The sequence below is a fragment of the Oryza glaberrima genome, chromosome 7 (genome assembly GCF_000147395.1).
Source record: "Oryza glaberrima chromosome 7, OglaRS2, whole genome shotgun sequence".
NCBI lineage: Eukaryota > Viridiplantae > Streptophyta > Magnoliopsida > Poales > Poaceae > Oryza > Oryza glaberrima.
The window spans coordinates 4,449,240-4,462,390 of NC_068332.1; the positions used below are offsets into that span (position 1 = coordinate 4,449,240).

The 13,151-nt window shown below is 39.1% G+C and overlaps 1 protein-coding gene across 1 annotated transcript; it reads left to right on the forward strand.

Moving 5' to 3' along the window:
* Positions 1-761: 761 nt before the first annotated feature.
* Positions 762-5,370, forward strand: LOC127778518 (pyruvate kinase isozyme A, chloroplastic). The gene is made up of 6 exons (XM_052305138.1): positions 762-1,385; positions 2,578-2,668; positions 2,751-2,944; positions 3,234-3,355; positions 4,113-4,591; positions 4,768-5,370. The coding sequence occupies exons 1-6, from the start codon at positions 837-839 to the stop codon at positions 5,067-5,069; spliced, it is 1,737 nt and encodes a 578-aa protein (XP_052161098.1). The 5' UTR covers positions 762-836; the 3' UTR covers positions 5,070-5,370.
* The last annotated feature ends 7,781 nt before the right edge of the window (positions 5,371-13,151 follow it).

Below are 13,151 nucleotides of genomic sequence, written 5' to 3' on the forward strand. Positions count from 1 at the left end.
TTACTCAGTCACCATGGCGCTGATATCATTCACAATGTCCAGCCTACCTTTTGTTATATTTGCATTTTTGGTTAGATGAGTTTGTGAAATCTGTTCAGTGGGCATGCCTAGCAAGCCTAAATCAAGTTGAGCGAGCCTCAATCTTATCTTGCTTTTGGTGAGGAAAATGTTGTCTGTTTTGTGGTTGTTTGTTGAGGAAAATATGGTCGTGCCATTGCTTTAATCCTGGAATCACTGTGATGACTGATGACTGAAACGAGTTTGCTAGTTAACCAAACTCTGTTACCGTTAATGATTGAGGAAGAAGTCTTGGCTCGTGCTGTTGCAGAAATTGCACGGGATTGAATCAGTGGCAACTTGAGTTCTGGATGAATTTTCTTCCAAACAAAACTTCGACAGTTCGACTGTGTTGGCAACCACTGTTCCTTGGTTTGCATTCTGTTGAAGTGCGGGACCGCTTAGCGTTACGACGAATTTCGCAAAACACAGTGAATTTTGTCCGAAATTTGATCCAAACCAAATTTGTCCGAAATTTGGTTTGAGGAAGCTTCGGACAGAATTCGAACAAATTCGTAAACCGTCGGGTTCACTTCACCCAGCGTCAAACACGCGACGGACCGGAGTGTACCGCGAAGCCAAGCTCACTCGGTCAGTCGCGCACGTGGCCCCACTCCTCCTGCCACGTCACCCTCCACGTCATCAAAAGCATTCTCCCTCCCACTCCCCCCCCCCCCCCTCGTCTACTACTTCACCTCGCAATCTCCGCCCAAATCCAACGCCTCAACTCAACACAAAACCCCGTAAAAATCTCCGCCTCCACCGCCGCCGCCGCCGCCATGGCCGCCACAGCCACCGCCGCCGCGGCCCACACCCTCCTCCACCTCGCCGCCCCGAGGAAGCCCTCTGCTGGGCCCCCACTCCCGCCCACCACCCTCCGCCTCCCCGGCCGCCGCCTCGCCCGTCTCACGGCCAGCTGCAGCAGCGGCTCCGGGAACAACAGCGCCGCCGACTTCCCCAACCCCAACGGGATCCTCGTCGCGCCCCCGTCCGCCGCGGCGGCGGCATCGTCGCATATTGATGTTGACGTGGCGACGGAGGCCGACCTGAGGGAGAACGGGTTCCGGAGCACGCGGCGCACCAAGCTCGTCTGCACCGTGGGGCCCGCCACCTGCGGCGCCGACGAGCTGGAGGCGCTCGCCGTCGGCGGGATGAACGTCGCGCGCGTCAACATGTGCCACGGGGACCGGGAGTGGCACCGGGGCGTCATCCGCGCCGTGCGGAGGCTCAACGAGGAGAAGGGGTTCGCCGTCGCCGTCATGATGGACACCGAGGGGAGCGAGATCCACATGGGGGACCTCGGCGGCGCCGCCGCCGCCAAGGCGGAGGTGAGCTTAGCTGCCGCTGGATTCTGCCTTTGGCATTGCCGCCTTGCTAATTTGCTTTCATGCGTTCGATGGAATTCGGCGAGTACCGCGTGCGTGGTGCTACCAAGTACGTGAATTCATACTACTAGTGAGTAGGAATGCGTGCTTTATTCGACTTGGAATTCGGATAAAGAAGATGTCCTGACACCGTGACTCGGTAGATCTAGATTTGAGCTCAGGTTCATGTTTGCACAGTGAAGGGGAACACTAGTATTGTTATGGAATATTCTTCCATGAAATGCTACTAGCACCCAACATTCCCTGGAGTGGGGATACCAGTTTGGATTTTGCGCAACTTTATCGCAAGTTGGGTGATAACATGAATCCAGATTCTACTGCAGAGAATATAAGAGATGCTCAGGTAGATGCAAAAGAGAGAGCCACATCATAATCTCACTTGAGCAAGTGCTCCAGCCCCTTCTGGGACTACCATGTTATAGACCTGTCAACAAGCTAAATTAACCACCTATTTAAGCGTGTAACCATTCCAAGTGCTGGCCTCCTTGTTAACTATTGAATACTCTGCTACTTTTCATGCTATTGTCCGCGCTGGTAGAGAAACACAGTTAGTTTGGCCTAATTGTCAGCTATGTATGTGTGTTGTACATGGCCCAACAGGCTCTTGTTCCTGTAATGTCAGCCTATAGTGTAAATCTTGCTTTCCAGCTGAAAAAGGAACACCGCATCTGAATTTTGTTTATTAGATTCAGCAGAAGCATGCAGGCATCTGTAGTTTGAGTTTTATTGACTTGGTTTGGCAGTCATAAGCTCTGTTCTTGCTCCAGTAAAGAATTGAAGTTTCACATTAAAAAAAGGGTAAAGAAATTGAAGTTAACAATATCTGATGCTCCAAAGTTTCTGTATCACCTATGTCAATGAACCATGACATAATCTTAGAGATTAATGAATTCTCTCATATGACTGGCTCACCACTCTCAAAAATAAGATTCTTGCATAATTTTTTTCATTTGAAACATATTACAAGTGGCTTGACCGCTATCTAGCGCTCCCTCCTAGTCATATCCAATGATAACTACTTTACTTTTTCTAGCCATGCCTTTTATTGGTTCTTCTTGGGTTTTCCTGGTGGCAATATGCCCCTCTAATAGTTATTTATTTTAATGCTTTTTTTTTCTTTTGTTGGATTTCACAGGATGGAGAAATATGGACATTTAGCGTAAGATCCTTTGAGGCACCTCCCCCAGAACGAACTATTCATGTGAACTACGAAGGCTTCGCTGAAGGTTATTTTCAAGCAGATCTCTTCTGTTGGTCTTATTTATATTTCTATTCCCCTCTGTAATGTGTTTTTTGAACACTACACAGATGTGAGAGTTGGTGATGAGCTTCTTGTTGATGGTGGCATGGCTCGGTTTGAGGTGGTTGAGAAATTAGGACCAGATGTCAAGTGCCGTTGCACAGATCCTGGTTTGTTGCTGCCACGTGCCAATCTTACATTTTGGCGGGATGGTAGTATTGTCCGTGAGAGGAACGCTATGCTACCTACCATTTCATCAAAGGTAAATTCACTAGCATGGCAAATTTGTTGCTGCAAGCCTGTAATAAAAAAGTAGGCTGAATGGTTATGTCATTTTGTTGCACAAACAGTTCATGTTTTACATGTTACTACTGAGGTCAGCCCAAATGAATTACCTGGTTTACTCAAACCATTGTGTTGTAATAGTGAATAATATCTGCATATATTCGAAAAAGTCCACCATCCATTTCTTAGAAAGCTTTATGTGGACTGTTACCAAGAGTTATTGTTGTTGAGAAATGATGATTCTTATTTCTGTGCAACTTCTGCAGGATTGGCTTGACATAGACTTTGGAATTTCTGAAGGCGTAGATTTTATTGCAGTTTCGTTTGTCAAATCTGCAGAAGTAATTAACCATCTGAAAAGCTATATAGCTGCAAGGAGCCGTGGCAGGTAAGATGAGTATAAATACTCTCTTCTTGATTGAGCTCATACCTCCATGAAGCTAAGTACATGGTTTGATGGTTGAACTGATGGCACCATATATATGACTAATACTGTAACTATCCAACTCTTGTGCATCTGCTGCTTTTGGTTCTTGTCCAATTCTGTGGTACCAGTTGGGTAAGCTTTTCAGTCAGCTACCCCTCAGATGATCAGCTTAGTATGAACGCACTGTTTTTAACTAGTTATTACTTAAATGTTGAGTTAGCCATAACTTGCTATAGTGTCAACTCTTTTGCACCAACAATCTTGGTTTTTATTAGGACATATGGTCTCTTTGTTGTTAGTTTCTCCAATCAATTTTTTCGATTTGTAGTAGAGCCAAGTGGACTATGGCAGTAAGTTCTGATGTGTTGAAGATTGTCTTGGTTGCTCCATACCTGTTCAAACAAAAAAACTGATCAATATATTATTTTGTACTGTTTCTAGTTTAGATTTGCAGTAGTGTAGTAATTCACTTTTAGGTTGCTTTACGTGTATTCTTTTATTTCTAGAAGAGTGAACATGATTAATAAAATGCATGAATTTAGATGGCTTAAGAAAATGGACCATACAAATATATCGGTATAGTGTATAGTGTTTATATGTCCCAAAGAACCAAGAAAGATTACATATATTTCTATTAAAAAAGCTAGGCATTGCATTCCCGAAATATTAGTTTCCTTTTTGCTAACCTTTATGGTTATTGTATATTGTCACTTATCAGCGATATAGCAGTCATTGCAAAGATCGAGAGCATTGACTCTTTGAAGAACTTGGAGGAGATAATCCGTGCTTCAGATGGTGCCATGGTAGCCCGAGGGGATATGGGTGCACAAATTCCCTTGGAGCAAGTCCCCTCAGTACAACAAAAGATAGTTAAACTGTGCAGGCAGCTCAACAAGCCAGTCATTGTTGCGTCGCAGCTTCTTGAATCGATGATTGAGTATCCTACGCCCACCAGGGCCGAGGTTGCTGATGTTTCTGAAGCAGTTCGTCAGCGTGCAGATGCGCTTATGCTTTCAGGTGAGTCAGCAATGGGGAGATATCCAGAGAAAGCTCTTAGTGTCCTCCGGAGTGTTAGCCTAAGGATTGAGAAGTGGTGGAGAGAGGAGAAGCGCCATGAGGAACTGGAACTTAAAGATGTTTCATCTTCCTTCTCTGACAAAATATCAGAAGAAATCTGCATTTCGGCTGCTAAAATGGGTAACCACTGCCAACTCTACTTCTATTGTTGGACTGCTGCTGTATATATGAATCGTTTTCTCGCTGTTACTTCTTTTTGTTATTGTGCATTGCCATGGTTATTATCAACTCAGACTACTGAATTTTGCCATTTGCATATCTGGGCAAGGCCTAACCACAGCTAATTTGAGTTGCAGCCAACAAATTGGAGGTAGATGCCGTTTTCGTCTACACAAACACTGGCCACATGGCCTCACTGCTCTCGCGGTGCCGTCCTGACTGCCCGATCTTCGCCTTCACGACCTCGACATCTGTGAGGAGACGATTGAACCTCCAATGGGGCCTCATCCCCTTCCGCCTCAGCTTCTCGGACGACATGGAGAGCAACCTGAACCGTACCTTCTCGCTGCTCAAGGCCAGGGGCATGATCCAGTCCGGCGACCTCGTCATCGCGCTCTCCGACATGCTGCAGTCCATCCAGGTCATGAACGTACCTTGAGAATCATCATGCTCCCCTCTCGTGTTTGTTTGTTCTGCCCAAAACGGAACACGGCTTTAGTTGACATCATCTTAAGGGCGGTTTTCTGGTTTGAAATTTATTCGTTTGTTCTCCATTGTGTTAGACGACAGAACCAGAGAATGTTACAACAATAATGCTGCAACTTCCAGCGCGTTGTAAACTCTATGCTATTTAGCCTATGTATAAGGCCATGAACTGTTTTGTCGCTTACTATGATAGGCTATGTATTTACCAATAAACCCTTCTATTTAAGCTATGTAAGAATTTTCCTCATCAGAAATTACTCCTTGCTAGAGCCCAGTAAAGATTCTTTAAAAACTCCTTGCACATCAAATTAGAACTGAGTAGTTTTACTTTCATATGGACTTTGGCCAAACTAGTCACTAACCTTTTGAGTGAAATTTTTACCCTTTTTTTTTGCACATGTATTTATGCAGGGTATTAGTTGACCTGATGTAGCCATGAATAGTTTTTGCATTGGTACGTTTGTTTGAATAGTTTTTGCATTGGTACGTTTGTTTGGCATCTGTCACAACCCACAAGTAGGACGCTAGCAACGACATAAAAATATTTTATTGGGGTGTGAAAAATGGGAGAATTATGTTCGCAAGAGGGTTTGACCAGGTAGTCATGACATTCTTATGCTAATCTCAAGTCTCAGCCATATATCAAACATCTTAATGCACACTGCAACGTGTTACGTGAGTCTCCTGCTACCGCTAGTCTCCCAAGTCTACCAAATACTTGACCCGTTTTTAAATACACTCAGTTTGAAACCCTCCGTTCTAAATTAAGATGTTTTTGTTTTTTACCAAGTCAAGCTTTTTTTTAGTTTGACCATATTTATAGAAAACACAACTGCGTTTTTAGCACAAAAACAAGTGTACTATAAATATAGCCAGTAATGGATTTAATGAATTTGGTGTGTTACTACGTATTTCTATGAGCTTGCTGAAGAAATCTGACTTAGAACAAAAGACTAAAACATCTTACAACCTAGAAAGTAGAAAGAGTACTTATTAGCATATTCTTTCCAAAATCAAAATTTAACACCGCCGCAAATTTTGAACATGATATTCTGTCAAAATATTGTATTTCCAAATTTTTTTTCATGGCCAAATTCAAAATAACATTGAAGGTACTAACAAGTAAATGATAATGAGATAGTAAATATATTATTAGGGGCGTGAATAAAAAGGTTGAACACAGGGTTACCCCTACTGTTGTTTGGGGGTTACCGCTACCCCGTGGTTGGTGGTTACCGTAGTAACCACAAAAAAACCGTGTAAAATTTACCTCAAAAAATTTGAATTAAAAAATCGGTTGTTTTGGCACAGTTACTGCATGGTGCATGGTTTCTAGTGATAACCACAATATTCACATGGTTATTGCCGGTTGTATAGCAGAACACATCTTAACTAGTGAAAACAAAATCACACAATGCATCAAGGAATGTGCCACGCCTTCAAAATAGTGGCTCTGTTCGGTTGCAATTTTTATTACTGTACTGCAGTCAATAGGAACAGTGTTTGTACTGCAGTCAATAGGAACAATGTTTTGTATTAATGTTTTGTATTGGCAGCTGCAGCAGTGCAGCCGCTGCATATAGCATCCGAACAGACTCAATATTAATTGTCGGATATGCTAATAGTGAAACGACATATGCCGTTGGATAAACATAGATTACAAAACTACAGGTGCTGGCAAATCTTCATGAGGCTTCCAGAGTCTCCAAATCCAAACTGAGATAAATCGGTGAGGAGAGAGATGTGCAATACTGTAAGATGAGGACATATGTCAATGCAATTTTGTAATTTGATCCTTCCATAAAATTAATTATATATATAAGCTCTTAATTTAATATATCTTTGATTTCTTGAAATGGTCGCATTGTACTACCTTCTCAACATATTACCTTCTCAGCATATAAGAAGTTTAAGATTCAATACGGATATTTAAAAAATAGGTAAAATTCAATGATAGAAGATTACGATTGATTGAAATGAGGAAAACTGGTGGAATGTTGTAATTGGTTATTTACTCAATTTTTTATGGATTTTTTTTTACAATTTTTGACCATGTATAATAGGCGGGTTTGAGTCACGCGAATGCGTGACTTCGTAGCCTAGTGAAATTGAATTGCCACTAGAAAAAATTCAAAAAAAACACTTAAATGTGTGCATAAATTGGGGATAATTGGAATAATATATCTAACTTTTGGGGTGTAAAATACAAAAATTCGGCATTAATTTTTCTATATTATGGACTTCAAAGCAATTCAATATTTTATAGCATAATAGCATTACTTGCATATTACTACCATATTTCACACGAGCAACAAATGACCCACTATTATTACAATAAATATCCATCACTAAACATGAGCATATCTACTCACCCAACAAATAACATATCACCTCTACAAAACCATTTTCCGCATCACTAGCAAACCATTTTTCACCTATTCACAAAATTTCAAATCTCAACAAACATCAATCTTTCACAATGTATTTGACCTAAACCTAATACATTTTTTCTTTTTCTAATTTCTAAACTATTTTTGATTTTGCCCTCAAATTTCAATTTATATTACTCTATTTCCAAAAACTTCTTCACCATCTGCCACTAAAAATCAAGAACTACATCCATGAATTCTTTTGATTTTTTTTTTGGAATTTTCAATTTGCTCGAATTTCATTCAAACCATATCGCGGAAAACCGTTACTGTGCCCCGACGGTAACCGCAATTATTGCGCGATAAGGTAAACTCTGATTGAACGATGTAGTATGAAATCTGTTACTCCATCCATCATAAAAATATAACACATATATAAGGTAGAGTCTCTCTACCTTTTTGCTTAAAAAATATAACACATATATCTCTATAAGTGAATAGTGAATCCCAAGAATTAACTAGGATGAGCCACATAAGAGCAAGATTAACAACGCAGCCGGCCAGCCGGCTGCATGCGTCGCTCTTCGCCCGCCGCTGCGCCGGCTGCGGGCGGTAAGCTGGCGTTTTGATGCAGCCTGGCCCACGAACAGAGAGGCAAACACCGATGGCAGCCGGCGGTGTGTAAAACGCCCACTTTCTTCTCTCTCTTCCTCTCTCTCTCTCTCCTCCACGTAGGATTTAGCCTGCTTATAGCCTATCATAATACTTGCTCTAATCAACAAAATAATAGCCACTGGATCCACATGAAGACAAAATAGCAAGAAGAAATCTGAGCCATTGGATTCACTTTATCTAGAAACTTCCTTAACCTACTAAAAAACTAGTAAGGTTATGGATATAATTTTACAATGTACACTTTTATTTAAAAAACTATTTTGCAAATATACCCTATTACTCTATCTATGCAACTTTCCTTTGAGGAAAAAATACAAATAGATCATTGACCTATATTTAGAAATATTCAACAAATGTTGTGCATATAATTTTACAACTCTCACGGTTTACAAATAAACCTCATTTTTTTTAATAAAGATTAATATGATCCAACTAAGCTTTATATCATTCAAAGTTATATATATTAGTGATGAGCATATATATATGTGTGTGTGATATGCTGATGTAACTATCAGTTATGCACCCATTAAAGATGTTATGATTAATCATCATTACAAATTTAAGCTTATTATTGCTACCACAATCTATAGACATATTTAATAGAGAGGGAGTTTATAGTTGCACGATGCACAACTTAATATAGGATGAACCACATAATCAACAAAATAATAGCCACACATAAAGACAAAATAGCAAGAAGAAATCTGAGCCATTGTATTCACTTTATCTAGAAACTTCCTTAACCTACTAAGAAAAAACAGTAAGGTTATGGATATAATTTTATAATGTACACTTTTAATTAAAAAACTATTTTACAAATATACCCTCTTACTCTATCTATGCAACTTTCCTTTGAGGAAAAAAATTTTACAAATAGATCATTGACCTATATTTAGAAAGATCCAACAAATGCTGTGTATATAATTTTACAACTCACACGGTTTACAAATAAACCTCATCTTTTAATAAAGATTAATATGATCCGACTAAGCTTTATATCATTCAAAGTTATATATATTAGTGATGAGCATATATATATATATGTGTATGTGTGTGTGTGTTGTGTGTGTGTGTGATATGCTGATGTAACTATCAGCTATGCACCTATTAAAGATGTTATGATTAATCATCATTACAAATTTAAGCTTATTATTGCTATCACAATCTATAGACAGTATTTAAAAGAGAGGTAGCTTATAGTTGCGTGATGCACAACTTAATATACTAGTATACTTGAGTAGATACAACCTAATAAAAGATTTGGTACTATATTTTTTTATAGTACTATATGGTATATATCACTATATTTTATTTTATATTGGAGGAAGTATTCATAGGAGGATATTTCATCTCGATGTATCTCGAACCTATATTAATGAATTGACCTGCAGCCGGTCTGAGTCGAAGGAGGTATTCGTCATGGACTATGCTCCTTCTACGAGTCTCCTGCAAATCTCGAGTCTCAGCCGTCTAACCAAACATATTAATGCACACTGCAATTGACTTCTGTTGCTAGTCCCCTCTAGTCGTCTCGCCCGTCCACCATATTAGTGCACACGCTCATCATGAGTCATGACAATTGATCCATTGACCCAGGGGTTAGCTAGACGTGTTTTTTTTCTCAAAACGGATTAGGAATCATGCTTCTCATCTTAATTTGTTCATCGGCATTTCTTAAAATTTTTTTTTCTAAATCGACTTTTCAAAATTTAAAATATATTTCTTTTGTTTGTTCCTTCAAATTAATTTCTACAACAGAAAATTATAAAACTTTATAGTATAGTTATTTTGGGTTGGTAATCATCCTATATAATAAAGAACGATCCAACGGCTATGGTATTCTTGATGATGTGTCTACATGTAATTGCAGATAAATGAGGCTAACTTGTATAGGAATAGTATATTTGGTCAAGCTAAAAGAAGTGACACGTGAAAATATAAAATTTAGATATGGAACAAAAGGATTGGAAGATTATTCAGAGCTGAGAAAAAACTACAATAACCCGATGGTGAAATTTTTAATTAATATTTTAACATCTTGAAAAGTTTGCTTATAGATTCAGATGGTGGTAACTCGAAGCTAATAAACACAGGAGTGAGTGCAATTCACCGGTTTAACATATAAAATGTTACATACACGTGGTTTATTTGCTATTAAAGAAAGTTGAAAAAATACCTAAAAGTTTCAAAGCAATTTAAATTTACAGAAGAGTTGAGATTTGCTAAAACCACATACATGTAGAATTGGAGGAACTATTAACTTTGCATGGAAGTGCATGCATGTGGGCTGGGGATACATTAATGCCTACTCCCTCTATTTTGCAAGTTATAAACATTCATGGAAATTTTAGCAGAAATTAAGACTAAAGTGAGAAATAATTGTGATTGCTTGAAATGAGAATGTAAATTAATTAATTTAACAAGAAATAATTATAATTGGTTGAGACAAACGAGTAGATGGAGAAATGTGAAATCATATAACACTTATATTTAAAAACGGAGGAAATAAATTTATCAATGGTGTACATGTCCTTTGTACGTGGAAGACAGAACAGAAGTAGAGCCACAAGCAGACAAGCTAACAGCAATTTGCACCAGTTCAGAACTGAGAATGCGTTGAATAAGCCAAGACTTGGGCCGAGTTTAGTTCCAAACTTTTTCTTCAAACTTTCAACTTTTTCATCACATTAAAACTTTCCTACACACACAAACTTTCAACTTTTTCATCACATCGTTTCAATTTCAATCAAACTTTCAATTTTAACGTGAACTAAACACACCCTTCTCGAGCGGGTTCTAGGTCTTTGGGTCATAGATTAATTTGAGAATGTATCGGCTTCTAATTTCGTCCAAGGCATGAGTCAAGTCGTCTCCTATCATAATCCATGAAAAATCAGTATATAATTAAGTGTCAGTGTCAAACACTGGACTAAATTTAATTTCAATAGGTGTCAATGTAATGAGTTGACTAAATACGAGATAAATCCAATAACACATAAGTATATACTAAGTATATATGAAAGATCAGGAAAAAAAACTAATTATATTGTAATCATTTAGCTCTTTTCTATATAGCAAACATGAACATATGTCGAACTGAAACATGCATGTGCCCTAACTGTTGGGGGTGTGTGTGTGCTGCTGGGATCGCCACTGATCGGTGTTCAATGTTTCTTAATTATGCTTTCCATTAATACATTATGACAATATAATGATCAGAACTCCAGAAGAGTACTTGGCTAGCTTGCCACTTGAATTGTTGTAATGTGAAAGATCATCTGTGCTATATTTATCATCATCAGGATTCAAAATGTTGGCCTGTAACTATATAGAACCAGAGACCCATTACGTAAATTTAAATTAATTGTTCAAATTTTGAATTTATATTTAAAGCTTATTTTTCCACACCCGGTTATAGGTTGGTAATTAACCTCCTAGTTGCTGATAATTTTCTTTTTCAAAATTTCAGTTTGCAATTTCGTCCTGTAAATTTCCGGTAACCAGCACTCCAGCAGTAATTAATTAGCCAGTTACCGGTCTGTGTTTTCTTTTTTGTTAATTAAAGACTGTCATGGTCGGGATTACGTACAAGCGATGAAGCCAGAGAATAGTGACAATGATCGATTCCATTTGTTTTGATTCAGTTTGTCACTTGTCAGCTTGTTATCCTTGAGAAGACCAGTAGCAGGGCCGTCCCGTCAAATTCGGAGGCCCTGTGCAAAGTTGAAGGATAAAAACTTAATTGATGATATAATATGGAAATAATTTATACTCCGTAATATATTTCATAGCAATCTAGAATGGCCTAAAATGATAATCCAAAATTAGGGATTATCGGATTAGAAATTATCAGAAAGAATTAGATAGGGGCGCGGCAGGCGTCAGGTGGCACGACCGCATGAGAGAAAGAGGTGAGGCGTCGTTTACTCCTCTTGTTCGTTGTGATTGGCAATTGGCGAGGTCCACAATGGGAGGCGATTCAAGATTGTGAACCGGTGCAACTGTGCGAACCGGCAAAGGCGTAATCGAAGCCGAAATGACGAGAAAAATAACAGATTTTCAGAACTAGCTGGGCTACCAATTTACTTATTGAGTTGTATATCTAGTGTTGAAGTTTTGGGCCTAGGGGCCTTAAAAATTGGGGGCCCTCTGCGGGCGAGCTGGCCGCACACCCCTACGGCTTGTTTGGCAACTTGAAGGAAGGGGATTATGAGTTTACACGAGGGAATTGATGGTTAGATTAAGATGGGAATTTGATTTTTAATCCCAGTATCTTATTTGGTAGATGTGGTGGAAATTGATAGGGAGTTTAGTTGGAGATTAGGTCATTAATGAAAATGGATGGCTGAGATTTGTTTAGGCAAAATAAAGGAGGAATTCCCTCCTAATTACCATCCCCTACCCAGATATTAAAAAGGAGGGAGTTCCTCCCTCAATTCCCCGTCTCCATCCCACCAAAATTCCCATGTATCCCATTCAAACAAAGCAGTTAATAGCCTAATCCCTCTAAACTCCCAATTCCTTCTAAAAACTCTCTCCAACCAAACGGGCCGGGACGGCCCTGACCAGTAGCAAAACAAATGGAATTGGTTGTTGCTAACAAATCCTGTAATTGAAGTACAAATGCGAATACACCTAGATGTACCCACCTTTTATATGAACACATACATATACATTACCAATGAATACACATCTAAAAGACTAAGCCGGTATATTGAAAATATATTGAAAGTAACGAAGTAATAAGAGATTTGTTGTAGTTTGGCACATATCTACATTAGTGAAAAGTAAATTTCAAGATTTCATCATAATGAGCCACGTCACATATTGATTCAGGGCCATTGGATCAGAAGCAAAGAAAAGGTGAAATGAATATTAACCGTCCGATGTACAGAGAGAAAGGCAATCAAAAAGTGGGATTCTAGACAATTCCACGATACCTTACCCAGCGGGACAACAAAATAATAATAATAAAAAAAAGAGAGAAAAAA

Excerpts from the sequence above, each read along its gene's own strand:
- LOC127778518 (XM_052305138.1), top strand. The coding sequence starts at position 837 with ATGGCCGCCACAGCCACCGCCGCCGCGGCCCACACCCTCCTCCACCTC. Across the intron at positions 3,356-4,112 it reads GCTGCAAGGAGCCGTGGCAG|CGATATAGCAGTCATTGCAA; the intron begins GTAAGATGAGTA and ends GTCACTTATCAG. Across the intron at positions 4,592-4,767 it reads CATTTCGGCTGCTAAAATGG|CCAACAAATTGGAGGTAGAT; the intron begins GTAACCACTGCC and ends TTTGAGTTGCAG.